The following is a 21,663-nucleotide window of genomic DNA, read 5'->3' as shown; positions in this document are numbered from 1 at the left end:
TTTGTGAACCTGTTAGCAATAAAACCAATTCAGATTCTTCTTATTCTAATAATGAAATTCATGTTCTATTAATTTGGCTTTTAAGTAAACTAAAGCCTATAGGCATGAGGCGTGCAAATAATCAAAGACACAATATTTGGATGTCAAACAATGAAACTTTATTAATGTTCAGACCCTTTATGTAGAGGCAATGAGGTACAGAAAAACAAAGTGCTGAAACAAGCCTCTGAACATCACTATAGATAAACTCTTAAGCAAATGTTCACTGCTACCATGACAGAGCCAAGAGTACACCAGTGAGCAGTACAAGTCAAATACAAAACACACCATGAACCACAGAGGAGGGTCCTCCACTTGAATAGGCCTATATAAAAAATAAAAACACAACAAAACAATATTAACAATTGGGCTGATGGCGGTTTGTGCCATTACCTTGTAGAATATCGTGCTGGCCCTCGCATTGGTGGTCGCCTTTTCCACTTGAACTTGTGACAAGCTACCTGGGGTTACCTGAGTATGAGCAGTGTGCTACTCTGCCATCATTAGTACAGTACTATTCTGAGAGCTACAGTGTTGTATGTCACATGGCTTGTACACAATAGAAAGCTGCTGGAAAGGTTACGAAGGGCTACACTTGGCCAAAAGTTTAATCACTAGATCCTCTTTCACTGCACCCTACCCGTAAGTGCTACAGCTAAAGGGATTGGATTCTTCACACATAAGGGGCCAGACGATGTACGCCAATTTTCCGGCACAAAACCACCAGCAAATCCCTACCAGCTACTAGAACAAAACAGTCGTTAGCTCACATGGTAGGAACAAATCTTTGTAAGAAAATAGAGGCTAAAATTGAAAAGAAATACAAAGTTAGCTTACAGATGGAAAAGTAGGCTTTGCAAAATAATGTGACAAAGTGGCTAAGGTGATCAATGTTCATTAAGTGTTTTATTAGATTTTTCCATGTTTCTTTTATTAACAAAAATATATAAGCTTTTGAGTTTTCTTTGAAAAGCCAGCAAGCTTGGCCCTGGTTTGAGACACAGGGGCCAACAGAAAAACTAGAGGGTGAGTTTTGAAGACAGCTGTGGTTTGCCCAAAAAGGGACTGTACAAAAAGGGGACTATATACATAACTTCCTTCAGGATAGTTTACATACATGAAAGGCGTCTATAGGCATACATCAATGCTAAAACAAAAAGAAAACAAGACTCAAATGAAGCACAGATTAATGCACACTCTAACGGCTTGTGGCAAAATGTGCACAGAACTCTCAAATTTTCTTTTTGTTTTACAAGCCAATAAATAAAATTTGGCTATCTTCATGGCACAATAGAGAAGAGAATGTACGTTTGCAGAGTTTTGCATTAAATAAGATCCACCCATGTAGCAATAAATATTCAAATAGCGCTACAAACTGGCTGTTCTGCAGTTTATGGTGCTGCATGAGGACATCCCACATGCCAAAAGAAAAAAACAAAGAAAACACACTTTAGTTAACAGAACTGGCAGGCACAAGAGATTTGTCTAAAAAGGTGCAGAACATATCACATTCTTTTCACAATTTTGAATTACGTATCAATTAAGTCCTTCTATAATGTCATTTGACTAATGTAAAAAAAAAAAGGTAAGCCAATGACACAGGCAGAAAATACTGAGAAGAACAAAGAACCATGGGAAAAAGGTAATTGTAGAAAAATATACTTGTCATTCTCACCTTAAAACCTGGTGCTGTTTCCAGATCTACATTTTTTTCTGGGAACTTTTCAGATCCACCAAATCCCAGTCATGGGAGTATATTTAATATAGCAAGACGCTTAAAGAGAGGTAAGTTATACAATCATAGTGTCCTAAAGATACATAGTTGATATTTATTGGAAATTACGCTCGATTAATATGGGCAACCGAGTTAATTCTATAACGGAAACAAAATTGGCAATTGAGAGAAATGTGGAAAACCTGGACCAGACCATGCAGTAACTCAAAAGCATTGTTGTAGCAAATTATTAGCAAAACGCTGATCTTGCTGCAATTATAAACAACTCTTGTAGATGCGTACAATTTTTTAAACCACTTGTAGCTGGGGTACTTCAACAGTTTGACAAAGCTTTATTGACAACCATGGCCAAATGATCAGCCCATTCATTCATTCAGTCCCTGGCTTGCTATATGACTGGCTAATGGCCTTGTCAATCACTCAGAAGCTAATGTGCAAACCACAAAATCAAAAAACAATCCACCCGCACCATTCCACCGTGACCAACCCAAAGTGAACTCAAGTGTCTCTCAGCTCTGAAGTGTGTGTGTGCGTGAGTGTGCGTGACAGTCTGTGGGGCTCAGGAGCGTTTAAGCTGAGCCAGCCGCTGCAGGAGCTGGAGCTGCTTGGTCTTCAGCTGTTTCCTTTCCAGAGTCTTCTGCTTCTCGCTGGCGTGCAGCTTCTGTAGGTATTCTGTGGCGCGCGTCAGGATGGCCACTTTGGGGGTTTTGGGGCAGTCGGCCAACCCCGGAATCTCATCCCGCAGTGAGAGGAATCTGGAGCGCAGGTCGTTTCGTCGCTTTCGCTCCAGGTAGTTGTGCGCCTTGCGTTTGTCCGTGTCCTCGCAATCGGAGGACTGTGGGCTGGACAGGTGGGACGGGGGAAGGGACTTCACCGGTGAGGCTTGGGACGAGGAGGAGGGAGATGACGGGAAGGGTGATGAGGGAGGGGGCGAGGCACAGGAGTTGGGAGACTCCGACCTGTAACACTTTCTGCTGTCCAAGTTCAAGGGGGAGTAACCGGGCTGAGGCTGCTGCGGAGAGTTCAGAGCATCGTAAGAAGCGGTCTCCGGTCTGACCCTCTTCCTGGGGGGCTCAGGAGCAGGGGCCACGGTGTCCGGGGAGGGGGCAGCGTAGTTGTGCTGCTGCTGATGGATGGAGATATGGAAGCGCTTCATGCCAGGGTCCAGGGGGTTGGCCCGCACCGTTATAGTCACAGGCTTTCGGCGGTTCACCAGGCGGCGAGGCTTACGCTTCTGCTTGTGCTCCACTGTCACCACATCAATCTCCTCTTCATCCTCCTCTTTGTCATCGTCATCATCTGTTAAAAGTGACACAAAAAGGTCATTTAGAGATCATGGTATAAAAATGTAATCAAGACCGTTCAATGTTTTTTTTTAAACCACCAATACAATACCAATACAGCTAATAATAATAATAATACATTTTATTTATAATGCACTTTACATTTGACACCAAATCTCAAAGTGCTACAGTGAACAGCATAGTTAAAGAGCTCCATGTAGAGGGCTTTAAAAAACCACTTGAACATCACAAATACACTGTACTGCTCACATGACAAGTGTTGTTATCTTACATATGTGGAAAATCCCTGTGTTTTTTACTCATGGAAATGTGAAATTAATAACAGACTTAGTATTCAAAAAATGAAATTTTAATAACCAGTGAATACACAGTCCATGTCTCTGCCATTTCTTTTAAAATATTTTAAAATCACAATATGTAGGCTATAGTAAGTATTTGGCTCAGATTATCCATTCAATTACAGCTTTTTACCCTTTAAAATTGCACATATTTTCAAAATGGTGTGAAATGCTGCGGTCAAGGCTTTGTAGGAGCAGGCCCCTAAATGGCTAAACCAGCTCTATTCACATCCCGCACTGGCTAGGAACAAATCCACCCACTGACACAATTGGCGCTGCAGCCGGTTGAGCGCAGGAATGCAGCAACAAGTTTCCCTTTGTAACATTCCACACACCATTATGCATGGTCCAACATCACATGATCCCTGCATGCCAGACACAATCATATAGCACTGAAAGAAGTAGGTCTCGAGGTGAAGAAAATATTCAAGTAAAAATAAATATAATAAAAATAATAATGAGAGTTTTCCGGGCTTGCTCTTCCACTGATTACATAAAAGTTACTGTGAAGTGGGCTATGATTGAATTTGTGTCAGATCAGAGGCGCAGGCTGGTGGGAAGAAGGATATTGTTATCATAAGTCAGACGGTAGGAGCCAGGGAGAGCAGCTGGGCCGCTGGAGCCGTGCCAAGCAGCAGATGTTTGAATGGGCGTGTCACTGAGGGGGCTTCAAGCATGTGTTGCATGCACCAAGGTAACGCAATGCAGTCATCATGTGCTACGAGACCATCAACACAGCAACTAGTCAATAAAATAACCGCAAACTAAATTTAGAAAGCTAAATCTAGAGTTGTGCGGTCAATATCAATTAAATTTGCTTATTAGGAGTAGTGCAGGAAAAATAAAAATAAAATATGTATTCACATTACAAGACTTAGTCATGAAATCATTTAAGGAGAAAATAAATTGTATGAAAAGATTAGCATTTGGACTTTTTCATTTATTTTTTTAGTAATTCTAATTCTATACAACCTTCTCCATGCTGATATTGATAAGATGGAAATAAAGAATAAAGCATGACTCAAAACACACTAGGTTTAAGAAACTATGAAAGCATCTGAATTTTTGAATGACCCACTGACCTGATGAGTCCGAGTGAGAGTCAGATCCTGATGACACTTGCTTTTTACTGGCTCCACTCAGAGGGAACGTGAACACAGCTCCGGGATCGACACAGTCCGCAGCCAGTCCGGTGAGAGAGGGCGCGTCCGCTGTCCCACACTGACCGCCTTTACCCACAGGGGAGGGGGTCACAACAGGCGCCCCAGCCAGTTTGGCCTGCCGCTCGCCCGCAGCCACCACCCTCTCCAGCTGCTGCCCAGCCGAGAACCCACTCCACATGCAGTCCTGGATGATGATGGAGCTGAGGTTCCCAAAAGACTCCGTGGCGGGGGTCACTCTGCAAGGTGTGTCCTGCTGCTCGTCATCCTGTCCCAGGAACTGAGAAACCCACTCCAGTTTGTCCCCTAGAGATGGGTACAACATCCCCACCTTAGCCGACCCCTCCACTGCTCTTATCGGTGACATGGGCGGGGTCGGCACCAGTTCAAATTTCTTCCATATGTCCTCACTGGGGGCCGTAGACTTGAAGAAATCCTCATCCAAGTCGTGGTCATCATAGAAGTAGTGTTGGTCGTGGTCCAGGTGGTCCATGTCCCAGTGGTCATAGCGGGACGTGTTGGTGTTGATGCCCGGCATGAGGGCGTGTAAGGTAGGCAGGGGGGTCACTCCCTGTTCCTGAGATCTGCAAACATCACAGAGCAAAGAAATACATAATAAGGTCACCATCACAAACAATGCATACTGGAGACAAAGAGTGCATTTAATTTGCATACACAGTGTTTTATATTGTGTGATATTAAAAAAAAGAAAGAAAAATCTACATACAAGTTTTACTATGTTATAAGTAGCCAAGCAAATAGTTTCAATTGTATAGAGTAATTCTGTCCAAAGGTGGGTGAATCTGGCTAAAGGTGAAAAAAAACACAAAAAAAACAAGCCCTTTGCATCTATAGGCCACCACATGCCCTTCAAAGTCAAACGCCAAATTCTTGCAGACACCACATCTGCACCCACAGTACAGTTCGGAGTGATGGCACTTTACTCCCGCTGTCTGTCTCAAATGCGCACAAGAACATCGTGTCTCTCTTGCACAAATGCGCGCACACTCCACATCCTTCCCCCTAAAGTCTCCCCAACCTTAGTTAAACTTAAACTACCGCGTTTTTTGTTTGCCGCTGAGAAGTTCGAGTTTCGCAAGGGTTCGATTACATAACAGTGTTTTAGTAGTGTTCTGTGTCAGGCAGGCAAACGGGGAGGCTGAGATGGGAGGGGAGAGGCGGGTTAACGCTGGCTGCTCAGCTGATAGTACGCACATCTAATTAGATAGAACTGTTTGGAAAGAGTCAGACTAAAGTTATCGCTGTCTGCAAAAGCTGGCGGCAGTGACGAGTTACGTGTCCGAGATCACACCTTCCACTACTGGTGAACGCGAAATGACATTTGGCTGCGACTTTAAAGTGCTAATAGGCGAGATAATGCAATTCCCATGCATTGGCACATCGGAAAGCCCGCACCAAACACTTCACTGTTGGTTTCAGCATGAAGAATTTGCAAGTCTCACGCTTACCTGGAAAATGTAGAAAATGTATTTGCGACCACATAGATCCGCTGTGAGCAGGGGGGAAAAAAACGGAAAAAAAAAGAAAAAAAGAGTTGAAAAACACCAGTGCGCTTTTAGAGCAATGCGTAAAACCGTACGTTCGTTTCAATTACACCGATGTCTCCCCGTGGCTGCAAACGAATAGTCCGCGTAGTCGCAGTCACTCTGTTCCTAAACATAAGAGGATGGATGAGGCTTCCACTTTCTTAGCAGACTACTGCACTGAGCCGTTGGACAGAGAGTTGGCTGTTATGCATAAAAGGCGGACCGTAGTAGGAGAGCCACGCCCGCTGTTAAAGAGCCAGTGCGCGGGGCTTATGTGAGACGTTTTCATAAAGCTGCTCTTGTGCAACAGTTATTTGACTGAGCTGAACATATGTCTAACCTCTAAACATGTAGTTTGAAAAGCAAGCAGAGTTGTCCATACGTAATCATAATTTCATAACATTATTTATTCAATTTAATCATAATGGAATATTATATGATTCTGCCAGATTTGTGGGACAAACATTAGCAAGTATATTTCAAACCAAACAATGCGTGTGTAAAATTGAGAGAATTAGTTAGTGTATTGACACAGTTGCAGTTATATCAAAGATAGCAATGTATTGTTTTGTTTTTTATCCCAGGGCCGTTGTGATTTTGGAGTTCCTTCATTTCAATTGTAGGTCATTATACTTTGGCTCAGGGGCGGATCTAGAAAAAAAATCACGGGGTGGCAAGCAGGGTCAGGGATCATTTCTGGGGTGGCAACACATTTTACAATGCTGAATGTTTATAGGGGGGTACGCAAGTTTTGCTTGATCGCAAGGCATTTTTTAAATCACACACTTTGAAGATCTGGATTGCAACTAGTCCTTGAAACAATGCATTTAAAAAGTGCCAGGTTGATGACTACAATCTTTTAGACAGTTCCAGACATGGACAAAACCTGGCTGACATCAATGGGGTGGCAGCTGGGGTGGCAAGACCTTTACTAGGGGTAGCACCCCTCTAGATCCACCCCTGCTTTGGTTATACATCTAATTATTTTTTTTAGAATGGTTTACACACAGCTTAGACCTAACTTAGTCTAGTTTAGGTTCATTTTAGACTATTTGCATTCCTGGTATAGCCCTGATTTGATATTGATCTGGGCCTGGTGGTACTTACAAGGTCAAATACTTACTGAGGAGGCACTTGATGAGAAAACTTTGCAAACTACTGACACATAGGCTCTAGTTCCTGTCATCTCCGGCCTTTTATAAAAAAAATTGGTGACAGACTATGACACACTTTTAGTAATATAAATTTGCTGAAATAACTCCAGAGCCCAGGTAATTCATAATTTTGTTGTGGGTGTGAGGAGGTCGCCACAGTCATTCCCGGTGCCATTATGTGTCTGTAAGTATCAAATACCAGGCCATGCATCTCGTTGACCTGCAATCAATAAAATGCCATGATGTGTAGCTGCTCAATACAGAAACAATGATCCATCATTCCTGTGTGGTGAGTCCAACAGATGCACACAGCCCACTCCTGACGAGGCATTTCTGTTTTAAACCATACTCCAGATACACTATGTATATATTCTCAAGAATACTGCACTTTACTGCCATCACTTATATGAGTTGAGCTATGAGCAAGCCATAGTTGTTTACTGACTGTTGTTGTGTATTGTCTATAGATCGTTTTTATATTAATTTTGTATGTGAGGTGTTTCTTACAGTACAGTCAGTAATACACATGATCCCAGTAAAGAACAAAGCTGATCCATGAAAAGATTGGAAGTTGACGGACAGGTTAAAGTTGCACAAATTGTTCAATACAGTTTGTTTGCTATTCTGATCATACCAAGTCTTAAACTTCCTCACAGCACAAAGCTGACTGCTTGAAATTTCCGTCTGTCCCATCGTCTCATCTCCCCCACATTGCCTGCCACTCATCCCCCGTCCTCTCTCTTGCATCCTGCCCCATGTGCCCCCCCCCTTGAGCCTTCATCCCTGATCGCCCCTGATCAAACAAATCTTGACCCGACATGAAACACACACACTGTAGTGGGTGAGATCCTCAATTTCTCATGGGAGACGCTACAAAGACACAAACTGAACTGACTGATCCATTGCTTTCCTTTAACGGCGACATTAGTGCTACCTCTCCGTCTCTGTGTGCTTTTATCTTTTTCTTTGGTCCGTCATTGAAGGTTCTAATCTTCAAGCTTTGCCTTTGAAAGAGTGATCAAACGTGAATGGGGACTTTCGAATGAAATGCCTTCAGACACAAATCTGTAGGTGACTAAAAGAAAGCTTGACCTGCAACACAAAAATGCAGTCGATGTTTGTAGCTACACCTCTACACAAGACAGATAATAAAACCAAACCTTGTGTTTATTTGATGCGTTTGATACTTTTTTTGACAGGCCTACATAGATTTTAACCATTTTCAATACAACAGTGTGCTAGAATAAAATAGGAAATTTGACAATAAAGAATTCAGAATACTGACTGCATTTGAACATTGCATAAACAAGCCATACGAGCCCTACCAATTCCCATATGTTGTCACATGCCATAAGTCAATGAAGTAATGTTAATATATAAATATCAAGTGTTAGTTTTCAAAGCAAATACCAAAGAGACCGAATTTCATTAACCAGTCAAGCGTTCATGCATACACTGAGAAGACTTAATGAGAATGTAATTATTCCCATACAGCTCCAGCAACAGAGCGGAGATTATGCCTTATAACTATAGATGATTGTTAAAGCTCAAATGCATAAAGGAATAAATTAAAGAGGAGATATATTTACATCTTACAACAAATACGCTCCCCCATTCACAGGGGTCACTATTCACGTTATTATGTCCCTGTCCCATCCACCTGACTGCGACCTTCTCTGTAGGATTAATCAATGAACATGTCGTCTGAAAACACCCACCAGTGTGTCCAGGTGTCTGGGACAAGAAATGACACCCACATCAACTAGTGTAAGTGAAGGTCACCTGGTCACTTGCTCATGTCAGACAAAAGACTTGACCTTACATTTCCAATTTTGTTTCATTCTAATTTCCCATCGTTCATCTGATTTGTTAGATTTGTAGAAACTGTTTTAATAGCATACAGGAGCCAGATGGCCATTGGATCAGATTCTCTTTCCCGAATGTTGATCTCAGTTGGGTCCACATTCAAGTCATCGAGTCTAGAGTAGAGACTGAATGGTCAACGGTAGTAATGGTGTTTTCTACTCCAGGCCCATTGTCCCTTTGTGTCTTTCTATGTGGCCAGTTTCACTTTTTATGCTCACAATAGGGACATACATAAAGGGTGACAGTGGCTCAGATGATAGAGTGGTGTTCTTACACATGAAAGGTTGGTGGTTTGTTGTGCTATTGTGTCCTTGGGCAAGACACTTCACCCTCATTGCCTGTGTGAATGTGCTGAGATAGTGATTGGTGGTGTAAGCCACATTTCCATCAATAAGCCCTTGGGCAGTGTTGGCAACAACTCACCACCGTCGAGTCTGGGGAATAAATGACAAATGGCCTCTAGCACTTTGAGACATTTGTTCAGTTCAAATCCAATACAAGCCATTAATATTTCATATTTTTTGCTAATTACCAAGGAGGAAACTTACCCTTTTACAACAAGATTCCTCCTCTCTCATACCATTGAATTAATTCAGTCCAATTCGTAGCCAACAGCTGTGAATCTAGATCCTGTGGTGAATATATTAGCTGTATTTAGTATGGTAAGCATGGGCAATGTTGTATATCTCTGGGCTGTGTCCTCATCAGAAGTGTAAACCCGTGTGATTGACATGGTGTTGTTCCTCCTCGGTCTTCACTGACTTTTATTGCATTGTGGGTAGAAATCAATTGCGGAGGAACAGGCTGTCAGCACAGACTGTGCTCCATAGAGGCACGCCGAAACAGAGAGGTGGTGAGTGAGAAATATGGTGTTCACAGAAAACTAGAAGAGGCACAATGATGTATCAATGGGCTTTTGCTCTTACAAAGATAAGTAAGTGAATGCAAGACACATACAGGTTAACATTGTAGCCCTTTCTTCAATGTACAACTTTGTTATTTTGCTACAAACTGCCTCATGGCACTTTTTGTGTCTATGCAAGAGAAGAAGATGGAGATGTAATTGAGGAGACAGCCGTTCACAGGAACAGGCTTGAAGAAAATTGCATAACTCATATTTGGCAGGACAGCTTTAATAGGCATTCTTGGAGCGTTGCATGAACACTGGAGCACACGCACACACCGGCCACTGTATTAGGCACACCTGTTCAGCAAATGATGGAGCAACACGTGTGGTTCAATGTGCAGGATAACAGATGACAAACCTGTTGAAGTTCAAAGGGGAAAAAAAACACAAGAAGTTTCTTTCTAGAAATCCTGTTGTGCCTAATAATCTGGCCAGTAGTTGTAAGACACAGACACAGACACATGCACAATCCCACTCATACACGTAGTAAACAAATGCCACACTCCTCCACCGACATCTCCCCTGATACATCACCTGCTGTTTTTGTTTTTCATATTGCATAAGCGTCTGGGAAAATGATAAGGTTTTTGCCTTGGTTTTATTCACAGCTAGTGGAGCATGTGTGAAAGCTGTTTATAGGCAGACACACCTTCTGTCAGTAAGGTTTAATTAATTTACAGTATCCTACTCCTCCGTCCATTGTCGGTCAAAACAATAGAAAATGAACGATACAGTTGTAGTAGCGAAGCCTGCAATATGAACTGCTAAACGAGGATAAGAGTCAACTGCATTTCAGACCTCTGTCGTTTTTATGATTGCAATGAATTGCTTTTGGAATCAGAACAGTGTTTGTTGCCATTGTTATGAACAGGTTCACAACTAGGTGTGTTGTTTGGATTGTGCAACACATAAAACATATTCTTAATAAAGCTGGAACCGTTTTCCGTTGGTCATAAGCCTTTCCCAGAAAACATTTATTTTAAAATATATGTACAGAAAAGGTATATCTTAAAATGACTGTTATCGGGTTGTTTTTGGCCGATTTAATTTCTCATTAAATAATTAAAATGAAAAATGAAAAAATATATAATAATAAGTATTTTAGAAGTTCGAGTCTTATTTGGGTCGCAGCTTGTTATCCTTGGGTAATGGTGGGTCCTGACACCATACTTGAGAACCACTGCATTAAGGGCAATGCTGAAACAATTATTATGGATGTTATGGTTTAACATGACATAACTGGTGGTTAAATAGTGGGTATAAGCTGAAGAATAAAATATGCCAGTTTGTGGGTGTGTTGCACTTAATTTACCATTTGATGTTGCCTGTGTTACATTAGGTGTGTTTAGGTGTGTTTGAGATGAGCCAGACGGTCGCAGTTTTGACAGCCGACTGCAGACGCGCGGTGCATGCCGGTTAGATTTCTGTCCGACTTGCTCCAGACGGGCTCTGATGTCACGGGCACGTGGGGCACAGAAAGATCGTGGGACCCCAACGAGAGCAGCCGACTTGATCAGCCGCTGCATCTCTCCAGAGGCAACTGCAGCGGCTCCACGGCCCCGTGCATGACGGGAAAACGCCCACCTGTCCGCGGCTCACGCTCAGGTGATTGGATACGAGTCTGCTGTGATCAGAAACGTGCTCCTCGCCCCCTCCCCTCTCCTCTTTAGATCTGAACAGATAAACTATGACTGAAACTATTAAAGTTATGCATCGCCCACTAAAATCGAGCTCATGTTTGATGCTTTTCAGAACAAACTAATGATTTAAAAGGACGTGTTTTATCTCACAAACTTGAACAAACAAACAAATGGGAAAGTTTTCTCTGATGAAGAATGATGTCTCTGGAGTAAAGGAAACAGAGCAGGAGGTGAATGACTTTTATTTAGGATAAACTTTAAATGAACGATATCTGAACGAGACGCTGCGTGATCTGAGGCCGCTCTCGTTGTTCTCTGCATGTGGAGCGGTCGGACTGGCTTCAGACTTTTTTTTCTCCGACCCCGTTGCGCCGGCTACTCTCGCCGATCATCCAGGCGAGCCGCAAGGCATCTTAAACACACCTATTAAAGCCCCAAATCTGATATGCAAATAAGACAATGCTGCATGAGTAAAAAATGCATTAATGACTCTGCTGCTGATCCCTTAAACGACCCCCCAGTTGCTTCATAGAACAGTGCTGCTGCTGATCTAATTTTGACATTTTTTCCTCAATCCCAGCCTTTGTATCTGTATCTGTATGTCACCCATAGGTCTTTCTTGACATACTGTATATGTAGGTGAGCATACACTGAAGCTATATATATATATCACTATGGTATCCAAGCAACATGAATAACAATGGAAGTCTTTAAGTGTTTCTCTGTCAAAAATTGCGCAAAAATATTAAAGTTACAAAATATGTGCAAATTGTTGAAATAGTTAGCAGATTATTAGTGATATGATATTATACTAGCCTATATAATAGTACTTGTGCGCAATGCGGAACATAAATACATTATGATGTTTAACATTTCCAAGATTTGATGAATCCTCTCTCCCTTTTGAAACATGTGGACCACTTTTGTAGTTGCATGTCCTTCACCTGCTGTGCCCTCAGCTGCACATCAGAACACGGCGTGACAAGAAGCAGAGCAACAGCTAGTGGCAAGAACAACCTACTCTAAACAGAAAAATGCAACTCAAGATTTTGTCCACATTGGTCGTATTCAAATGGGGCCAAAAGTCAGCTGGGCTCATAAAGCAAATGGTTTTCTTGCTCACGCTGCAAATGGAAGCAGTCGTCTTGGGAAAGTAGCGTGTGCTGTGGACAAGGATAAAGACCTCACGAGGCTTTTGACAACAGAGGAGATGCAACCTTGACGAGCTGATACAGAACAGTATGTGGAGGATGGCAGCTACTGAACACAGAGGGATTGAGCTCTGGTGTAGAGAAAGACAAAACAAGAACACCAAGGAAAATCGACCGCAGTAAAGTCAATACAAAGCAACAAATATGCCATATCAGCCCCACAACTTCTTTATTTTCCCATCAAATTTTAGTTGAAGGCATTGCAGTTCAGCCCAAAGACCATAAGCAAACAACAACTTTACAACAGTTTCTTGCTGAGTGACAAGTGGATAGAGCATGTCATCTCTTATTCTGCTTAACATGCATATCAACTTTTGCAAATCGCTCCTCTTTGTCTTTGATAATTCTAATATCTACAGATATAGTGCCAGACACAGGAGTACAGATGGACGTCCACAATAACAGACACAGTTACAAAGAGCCCCTACAGAGAGTCTGAGGAGGGATAGTGATGCGGGCCCGTTGACATGAAGACTGATAGACCTGACATCTGTGGAGTTTGGAGAAAAGAGGAAGCAACAGGATGCACGTAATGGAGAAATGGACATGCGTATTGATTGTATCAAGATTGATTCACCCGAAGTGCATGATAGAGCCATAACTGGTGCAACAATTAAGCCAGTGTTCTGTTGATGATGATGATGATTTCAAGTCTGGATAAGTGGGAAAGTTTCACTGGAAAGGGCACTGTGCTTATGCTTGAATTAAAAAGAAAAAAGAGATTGCATGCATCGAGTTTTGAGAAGACTGCCTTGCCCAACATGCCTCCGTCTCTCAAGAGTGTTTTGAGCATTGTACCTGGGGCATTGTGCCTGGAGCACATTTAAAATCAAGCAGATGGCAATAACTGAATAAGTCATTTTGTGATCTGGACCGTATCTATGCAGAGGTGGGTTTTTGAAGCAAAGTTCCAAATCACAGACAAAGTTCCAGATCAAGACTATATAGTTTTACTCAACTGGAGTTCATTCTTCTGATAAACAGTACATTGCAATAACAATCTGTGTATACACCTCTGGATAGACACTTTTTTGCCAATCTTGCACGCTGCACTCAAAATCTACAATTGAATGTGTATGCACAGCCTGTATCAAGACATTTCGAACATTTGTCATTCATACGAATACGTACCATCCATGAACACCATTAAGTGGTGGAATTACAGCAGGAGATGAGAGCAGATAAAAAGAACCAGCGGAGACGTCCTCGGCACATAATTATTTCTAATGAGGATTAATTGCTCTCGCGCAAGCATGGGCACCTCCAATTGGCCGCGTGGGTGTGATTTCCCTTACAAGGATGATTTAAAACAAACAAGAGTATCCGCACACATTACCTACGAGTACTTAGCATTCTTTCACACAACAGTGCTCCGGTAATTTCCTTAAAATGCTCCATTAAGCTCATTTGAATAAAACACAGACCACAATACAAACAGGGAAATTGCTGCGATAATCAAAGAGCAATTTCATTTGATTGAATGAGGATGATTGTATACAGGGGAATGTCCTTTATAGTCAGAAGACATGTAACTATAATAACTATATCCACAAAATGCCTCAAAACATACAATATAGGATAAACTGCAAAATTTGTGTCAACTGTGATCCGACTCCAGGAATGTCACATGAAAACTATCAATAGGACAAGTAAAGCAAATAGAGTAAGCATGAAGAGCAGAATTAGTAAGGTAAGTTACAGTGCCGAGAAAAAGTAAGTACATCGTCTCTCACATTTCTGCCCCTGTCACTAAATGTGGTCTGATCTTCATCAAAATCACAGGAATGATTAAACAGTGTCTGCCTGTACTAGTACCACTCACACATTTACACTTGATCATATTTTTATTGGCCACAACATGTAAACATTCACAGGAGGGTGCGGAAAAAGTAAGTACACCGCCTGGATCTCGCTGAACTGCAGCAGTTTTGTAAAGAGGAATGGTCCAAGATTTATCCTGATCGTTGTGAGCGTCTAATCTGCAACTACAGGAAAGAAGTTATTGCTGCAAAAGAAGGATCAGCAGATATTTAATACAAGGATTCACTTACTTATTCCATGCATGTTGTGAATGTTTCAGGTTTTTCTGCAAAATCTTGTGATAAACTTGTGAATTAATTTTTCTATTGATGACAGGACGTTGTCCAGGCCCTGAGGCAAGAAAACAACCCCATACCAGACTTCACAGTGGGGACAGGGTTTTGATGTTTGTGTGCTGTTCCATTTTTCCTTCACACATGACATTGTTTTGATCCTCCCAAACAATTAAACTTTGGTTTGTGAAAGAGCTCTTGGATGCTCCACAGCACTACTAGCAAAATATACTGTGGACTGTTTGACCCCAAGTTGACCCACAACGTCATGTGTGGAGGACAAATGGAACAGCACACCAACATCAAAACCCTATGCTCACTGTGACCTGAGGCACAGTGTAGAATAAGTAAGTGAACCCTTGTATTAAATAGCTGGCTGATCCTTCTTTTGCAGCTATAACTTCTTTCCTGTAGTTGCAGATTAGACGATCACAACGATCAGGGTGAATCTTGGACCATTCCTTTTTACAAAACTGCTGCAGTTCAGTGAGATTCAGGCGGTGTACTCACTTATTCCACCCTCTCCTGTGAATGTTTACATGTTGTGGCCAATAAAAAAAAATATCAAATGTAAATGTTTGGGTGTTATTAGTTCAGGCAGACACTGCTTAATCATTCCTGTGATTTTGATGAAGAAATGTGAGAAATTCCAGACGGTGTACTTACTTTATCTCGGCACCGTATGGGAAAAAGTCAAAATTACTTCATACATTCATATTTACACACAAGAGAGAGAACATATGTATAAAGTCATGTAATGGATACTGCAAAGTTGGGTTTTGGAATTTCTCTTGCATTGAGTCAACAAAATTGCACTTTACCAACAACTCGCAACATCCCCATCAGGTCACCATAGAACCACTGTGGGTTTACTCATTACAAGCATGGGCGCACTTTAACTATTTAGTTTTAAAACCAAAGACATCTCCCAGATTCCTTTACCCTGTGACCCCGGGCCTTTGTGTCAGAGGGCCATATGCTTGGGACAAAAGGGGAGAGATACCCAGACCTTCGGGCCACTTGAGGAGGAGCTGGAGTAGCCATTGTTTATTGTGTCTTCCTCTTCAGGGATGAGCTGGAGGTGTGGAGTTGTCTGGGGAGGGGGAAGGTTGAAATTTGCGACGGGTGACAGGACACCTAAAGGCCCCCTGTGCTGATGGGACAAGCCAACCATTCCAATGAATATATGGTGTTAAGTAGCAGCTTGTGTGTGGGTGTCCAGTATTTGCATGCGTGGCTTGGAAGACACACCGTATCAATAAAGACCCTTACCTTGTTATCTCTAATTTTTAAACGTGGCTAAGATTTGACTTTGCTTTATTTTGCAATTGTAAAGCTACAGTGCACAGATTAGTCGTCAAACAGAGAAGCTTGTGTTTTCTGTCTGGCCACTGTCTTGCTGCCACCTTTAAGGTCCATAAAACAGTGAGAAAAGTACTGGTAGTAAGATTCCCAGCTGGAGACCGTGTCTGGCCAGTATATTACCCATTGTCACGTGCTTTTGGTAAATGTTTTACCATCTACTCAATTGTTTGAAAGGAAAAAAAAGAAAATGGCATCCACATTTTTTTCTATAGGGCCCTAAAACCCCCGACTCCATATGTTACAGGCAGTTTGGATGATGTGAGGGCGGGGGTCGGACACTGTGACTCTGTGACTCTGTGACTCTGTGACTCTGTGACTGCGCCCTGGGGAGATGCTCACAGTGGGATAAGATCTCCCAGGTTGTTGTGCTGTAGATGTGCTAAAACCATGACAGCTGTTGGTGTCAAACCGTGATAATTGTGGGTAAATCTATATGTAATGGACATACAGTGACTTTATTATGCATGTTCTCTTATGCCAAATGGTTTAGTTATAAACGTGCTGTGCACAATATGAAAACATTCAGGTAAAGTAAAGCTTTTCTTTGTGTTGCAATAACACCTTTTACATAAATAATTGCTCATGTAATCGATACATAGTCAGGTGACTTCAAATATAAGTAGCTCTCTGCCATTTTTCTTTTGTAGAAACCAGGAGGGAAAAGAATTTAAGCCTCTGATTTAAAACCTACATGCAAAGTTTTTTTTTGTCAAAGCTTGAGAACTATGCAGAGTCATGTGCTACAGCAAATATTTTAATTATTTTTTTATAGATTTGTTCTTATTGTGTATTTCTGTATCTATTTGTACAGCTACAAGAAGCCAAAAGACGGCTCAGTGCATGTATTTCAGTGCGGTCACATGTGTGTATTGAAGACGTATAAAATCAGCATGTGATCCATCTCCTCTCATCCTCTTGGGAGACAGTCTGAAAAGGATGCGCTGCTGACGCATCCTCATGGAGGTGTGAGGAAGTGTTGCGACATGTGTATGATAAGTGGTCTGGGATGGAGCAGATGAGGATGTTCATTCATATGTCTGGAATCTACAATTTCCCTCCGTTCGGTCACAACCGAGCCACTTCTAGAGACTTAAATCTCAGCATATTTCAAGTGGGACTCCTATAAGTCCTACAAGTCTGATTCTGAGTCAACAATCAGAATGAGAATTGTGTTATTGCCTTTGTCATGAACAGGTTCACACAACTAGGATTTTTTTTGGCATTTCAATTGTGCAACACAAAACATAAAAACTTGAAACTATAAGACTATAAGAGCATAAGTGTCAAGTACTGATTACTTTATGATAGGCGTGTGAAAAATAAGGTTTAAAAACTTCTTTCTGCATCAAAATTCTGTTTACATTTACATTTTTTTAAGACTTCTTAACTCAATTTGCATCTAGAATTTTTCAGTTTTGATGCAGGAAGAGTGCCATGGTTGTATATAAATATATTCTACTAGGATGAGATGTGAAATGCAATGATACCTTCTTTCTTTTTTGCACGTGCAGACTATCATCAGTCATAAATGGGCTCCCCCCCATGACCCTGAGAACCAAACGTCCATTTAGCCTATCCCATTGAAACACAACTGCCCAAGTCACTAGCAGGCTTTCAATTCGTTTTACTAAACAAATCCATTCCTTCTCCTCAGTACATAGCATCCGGACACGTGTGCGTCATGGCAGTAAATCCATCTGTGCCACAGTTCTAATAATGACACCGGTATCTCACGTTATGTCTCTGCTGCTGACATGCATTTGCACCACCGAGTCCCCTGGATCTGCTCCTGGTGATGCAGCCTGCTCTTGGGACACTCATCTTCACATGGAGGCTATCCATCACTGTGATTGATCAGCGCCATGGCCCTTCCCTTCCTCATTCCAGCCCAATCTCGCTCGCCCTCTCCGCCCACTCCAGGCCCCTGACCATTAATCACTCAGTCACCCAGACAGGTTCTGTGACATCATCCAATAGATCCCCGGGGAAAGCGAGCTGACCAGTGCTGGACATTATAAGGAGATGCACACAGATGGGGCACAGTCAGAGTCAGCAGAATAGTGCCATTTAAAGCAAGCCAATCATATGATGGTATAAGGCTTTGGTCCCACATCGCAGTAGTATTATTAGCAAGTATTGTTCTGGGGTAAAGTCATGACTATAGATAAATGTTTCAGATAACTGTGTGGCTTTACATAGGCTATACTATTTTTAGGTCGAATTAAACCGAATTATGAACAGACGGCCTATGTAAATAAGAAAGATTAAAAAGAGACATTTTAGAACATTTTTTCATGATGTAGCTGTGCTCGGTCGTCAAAGGCATTTCACCGCTAGGACTTTGAAAGACTTCTTTGATAAGGCCTTGAATCGCCAAGGAGAATGGACAATGGAGATATCTTTTTAGCTTTGCACAGAGCACATTTATGAGAAACGTTTGAATGATTGTATTTTGCAGTATTTGTTCTGGACTAGATAGGTCTATTGTTTCATCAAATTTGTAAAGCTTTCAATTACTGACATTGCACTCTAAATAGCGGTATTTGCTGCCCCCTGGTGAACAAAACGGTTTTATTTTTTTCGGGTATTGCAGTTCACTCTTTGGTCGACAGATGGTAGCAAAGTTTTCTTTTCTCTATTTAAAGGCATTCTTCACCATGAACTACTAGCATATATGACTTGTATGCTGTTTGGTCATGTATTAGAGGTGAAATTCTTTTGTCATCAATTTCAATGTAAGTTCACTATAATTGTTTTTAGTACCACATGTTTAATATAAACATGAAATGAACATATATTAGTCTACAGGAGGCTTTTAAATGGTAGATAAATGGTAAAGGGTCACCTTTATATAGCGCCTTTCTACCTGCTTTAGGCACTCAAAGTGCTTTACATAAAGGAACCACTCACCCATTCACTCAGTCGTACACTAGTGTCAGACACTGGTGGCAAAGAGGGTGAAGTGTCTTGCCCAAGGACACAATGACAGTGTGTCAGTAAGACTCTCCTTCTCTCTCTCTCTCAAATAAGTGTGGAATTGTGTTCCACTAAAATCTAGTGGTCAGTTTTGTTAGGTAAAATCAAAGTGTAAAATTAGTGCCATATTTCATATTTCAGATACTACTGTTTTGGAGTCTGGTAGAAAATGTATTATGTACTAAAGGTAAACATAAACTCTACACAGATAAAAATGGATGTAAAAAAAAACAATAATAATTTTATTGTGACCTAGTGTAAGTATTCAGACCCTGCACTTCCCATGTCATTGCTCTCTCTTGTGCTGTTTTTGAATGTGTAGTAAGGTACTGCCTCTAAATAAGCCTTAGAGTCAATTTAGGGTGGGAAAAACTACTTTAGTAATAACATTGTACAAACAGTGTACTTGTAATGGTCCCTATTCTATTTTCTGGTTGGTGATGAGTGACATGCCGCTGGACGGAAGCACTCAGCAGGTCATACGTCACACTTTCCGTTCCAAACATAAGCAGTACGCAGCATGCCACCTGACAGCATACCCCACAGAGTTCAGAGGCCAGGTCACTGTTATGGAACTCCAGCTGCCGCCTCCCACCACTGTCACACCAAGTCAGACATAGACCCACCACCTGCTGCATCGAGCCCTCACAGCACAAAATATTAAACAGAGCTCTGTTTTGGTTCATTTCATTCACGTATGCTTGTATTTCGACCTGTTCAGCCAGTCACACATCCTTTTGAGGTCATTTGTATGTGGCGCTACAGGTGACCACGTGGCACTGCACTTACTATTATCATAAACCAAAATAAACAATCTAATCTCCCTAATGTGCAATACATGACTTCAAGGCGTGATTCAAGCTTTTATAGCAATTATAGAAAGTGATAAGATAAGAAAGTGTTTGATGACAAGACTGACTTTTACCCCAGATTTGAGGAATCTGTAAAGCCTACAAGCACATCGGACTTTGGTCGATACTCATAACTCGTTTTGTGACTATGTTTTAACCTGTGAGTAATTGGTAAATTTCCACCAAATAAGCTTGAGGCAGTGAGGTATGTGATTTGATGGTAAAGATCTTTGCGTAACTTCAGGGACAAAATCTTCTGGAAGTCCTTGGGGTTACATTAAGGTCACACTTCTTGTGCTATTGGGCTCCACAAAGGTCCATTCATTACATTATAGTCTGTCTCTCAAACACACTTGGAACAAATGGAAGAAAAAGAAGTCAAGTAAAAGTAAAAACATACAAAGTAGCAATAAATATGTAAGTAGATTATGAGGAAAAGAGGCGTGTCGTTCGTGCATTTACATGTACTTTAGTAACTTTTTGACGCACATCGTTTGTACATCAGTAGTTTTATCACACACAGGCTCAGCTTAAGTACTTTTTACCTCCACTCTTACTTGATTGATATTTCTCTCAATCACAATAAAGAGATTCAGTAATGGAATACACATGTTTTTTTAGCTATGCTGTGTTGCCTTTCACCCACATGTTTACTGGGTCTGGGACAAAATATAGGATTGCAATACTTTTTTGCTGCAATAGTATCGATACGCAATACTTTCAATACTTGTGTTGGAGGCATTTTTATCATGCGCTCCTTTGTTTCCAGTAACGGCACTTTGTTACATTTTGTGTTAATGCACTTTTTCATCTTAACACTTCAATAAAGGTCAAATGGCATTTGGTTTATAAACTTTGGACACATGACTGTTTTCTTTTTACACATTTTAAGGTGAACATACTTATTCTAATTACTTACTGTATCGCAATACGTATCGGAACCGGGTACTGAATATCGGGATACGTATTGGATCGTGACTGAAGTGGATCGTCCCAGATGTTTACATTAGCTAATAGCTATATTAGTTACATTACCTATAGATCTGCAACAGTACAGTGTTCAGATGCTGTTCCACTTTTAGTTTTTGTTCAGTTTGTTTGCTTATTTGAGCAGTTTACACATTCTGCTCAAAAGGACTGGCCTGAAGCAACAAGCTTATCAGCGCCTATAACCTCAAAATCAATATTATAAACACATTTTACCTACATAGTTTTACGGTTGCTCACAAACAGAAATAAAAATCTAGAAAATCAATTGACTTTTGAATGATTTTTCATTTATATATTTATATTATTTATAATATTTTTACCAATTGAAAGCAAATTCATCTGATTGGTGTGTCTTATCTAGATTGCTACATGACAAAAAAGAACTTTGTGAACCCACTGTAATGACCCCATGAGTATTTTCCAACGAAGTCCAGGTCTATTGCGTCAAAGGGCTGTGTTGAAGCCGTTCGGTTCAGGGGAAAGTGCA

The 21,663-nt window shown here is 41.3% G+C and overlaps 2 protein-coding genes across 3 annotated transcripts in view; one reads left to right on the top strand and one right to left on the bottom strand.

Annotated features, from left to right (window-relative positions):
* The window catches only part of yars1 (tyrosyl-tRNA synthetase 1), a 203,923-nt gene that overhangs the window by 148,373 nt on the left and 33,887 nt on the right, over positions 1 to 21,663 (top strand). The window lies entirely within an intron of this gene.
* On the bottom strand, positions 175 to 6,287 carry myclb (MYCL proto-oncogene, bHLH transcription factor b). 2 transcript variants are annotated; one of them, XM_079571184.1, is made up of 3 exons: positions 6,046 to 6,287; positions 4,499 to 5,160; positions 175 to 3,073 (listed from the first exon to the last, which is right to left on the bottom strand). In XM_079571184.1, the coding sequence occupies exons 2-3, from the start codon at positions 5,112 to 5,114 to the stop codon at positions 2,334 to 2,336; spliced, it is 1,356 nt and encodes a 451-aa protein (XP_079427310.1). In that variant the 5' UTR covers positions 5,115 to 5,160; positions 6,046 to 6,287; the 3' UTR covers positions 175 to 2,333. The 2 variants fall into 2 exon arrangements, with proteins under 2 accessions (XP_079427310.1, XP_079427311.1); XM_079571185.1 differs by lacking the exon at positions 6,046 to 6,287 and adding an exon at positions 5,437 to 5,756 and having other exon boundaries at positions 4,499 to 5,153.

Source organism: Gobius niger, assembly GCF_951799975.1.
Source record: "Gobius niger genome assembly, chromosome: 14".
In the NCBI taxonomy this organism is placed as follows: domain Eukaryota; kingdom Metazoa; phylum Chordata; class Actinopteri; order Gobiiformes; family Gobiidae; genus Gobius; species Gobius niger.
The sequence above is the reverse complement of the archived record's forward strand: the minus strand, read 5'-3'. Positions and strand labels throughout refer to the sequence as shown.

Excerpts from the sequence above, each read along its gene's own strand:
- myclb (XM_079571184.1), bottom strand. The coding sequence starts at position 5,114 with ATGCCGGGCATCAACACCAACACGTCCCGCTATGACCACTGGGACATG. Across the intron at positions 3,074-4,498 it reads CTCTCACTCGGACTCATCAG|ATGATGACGATGACAAAGAG; the intron begins GTCAGTGGGTCA and ends CACTTTTAACAG.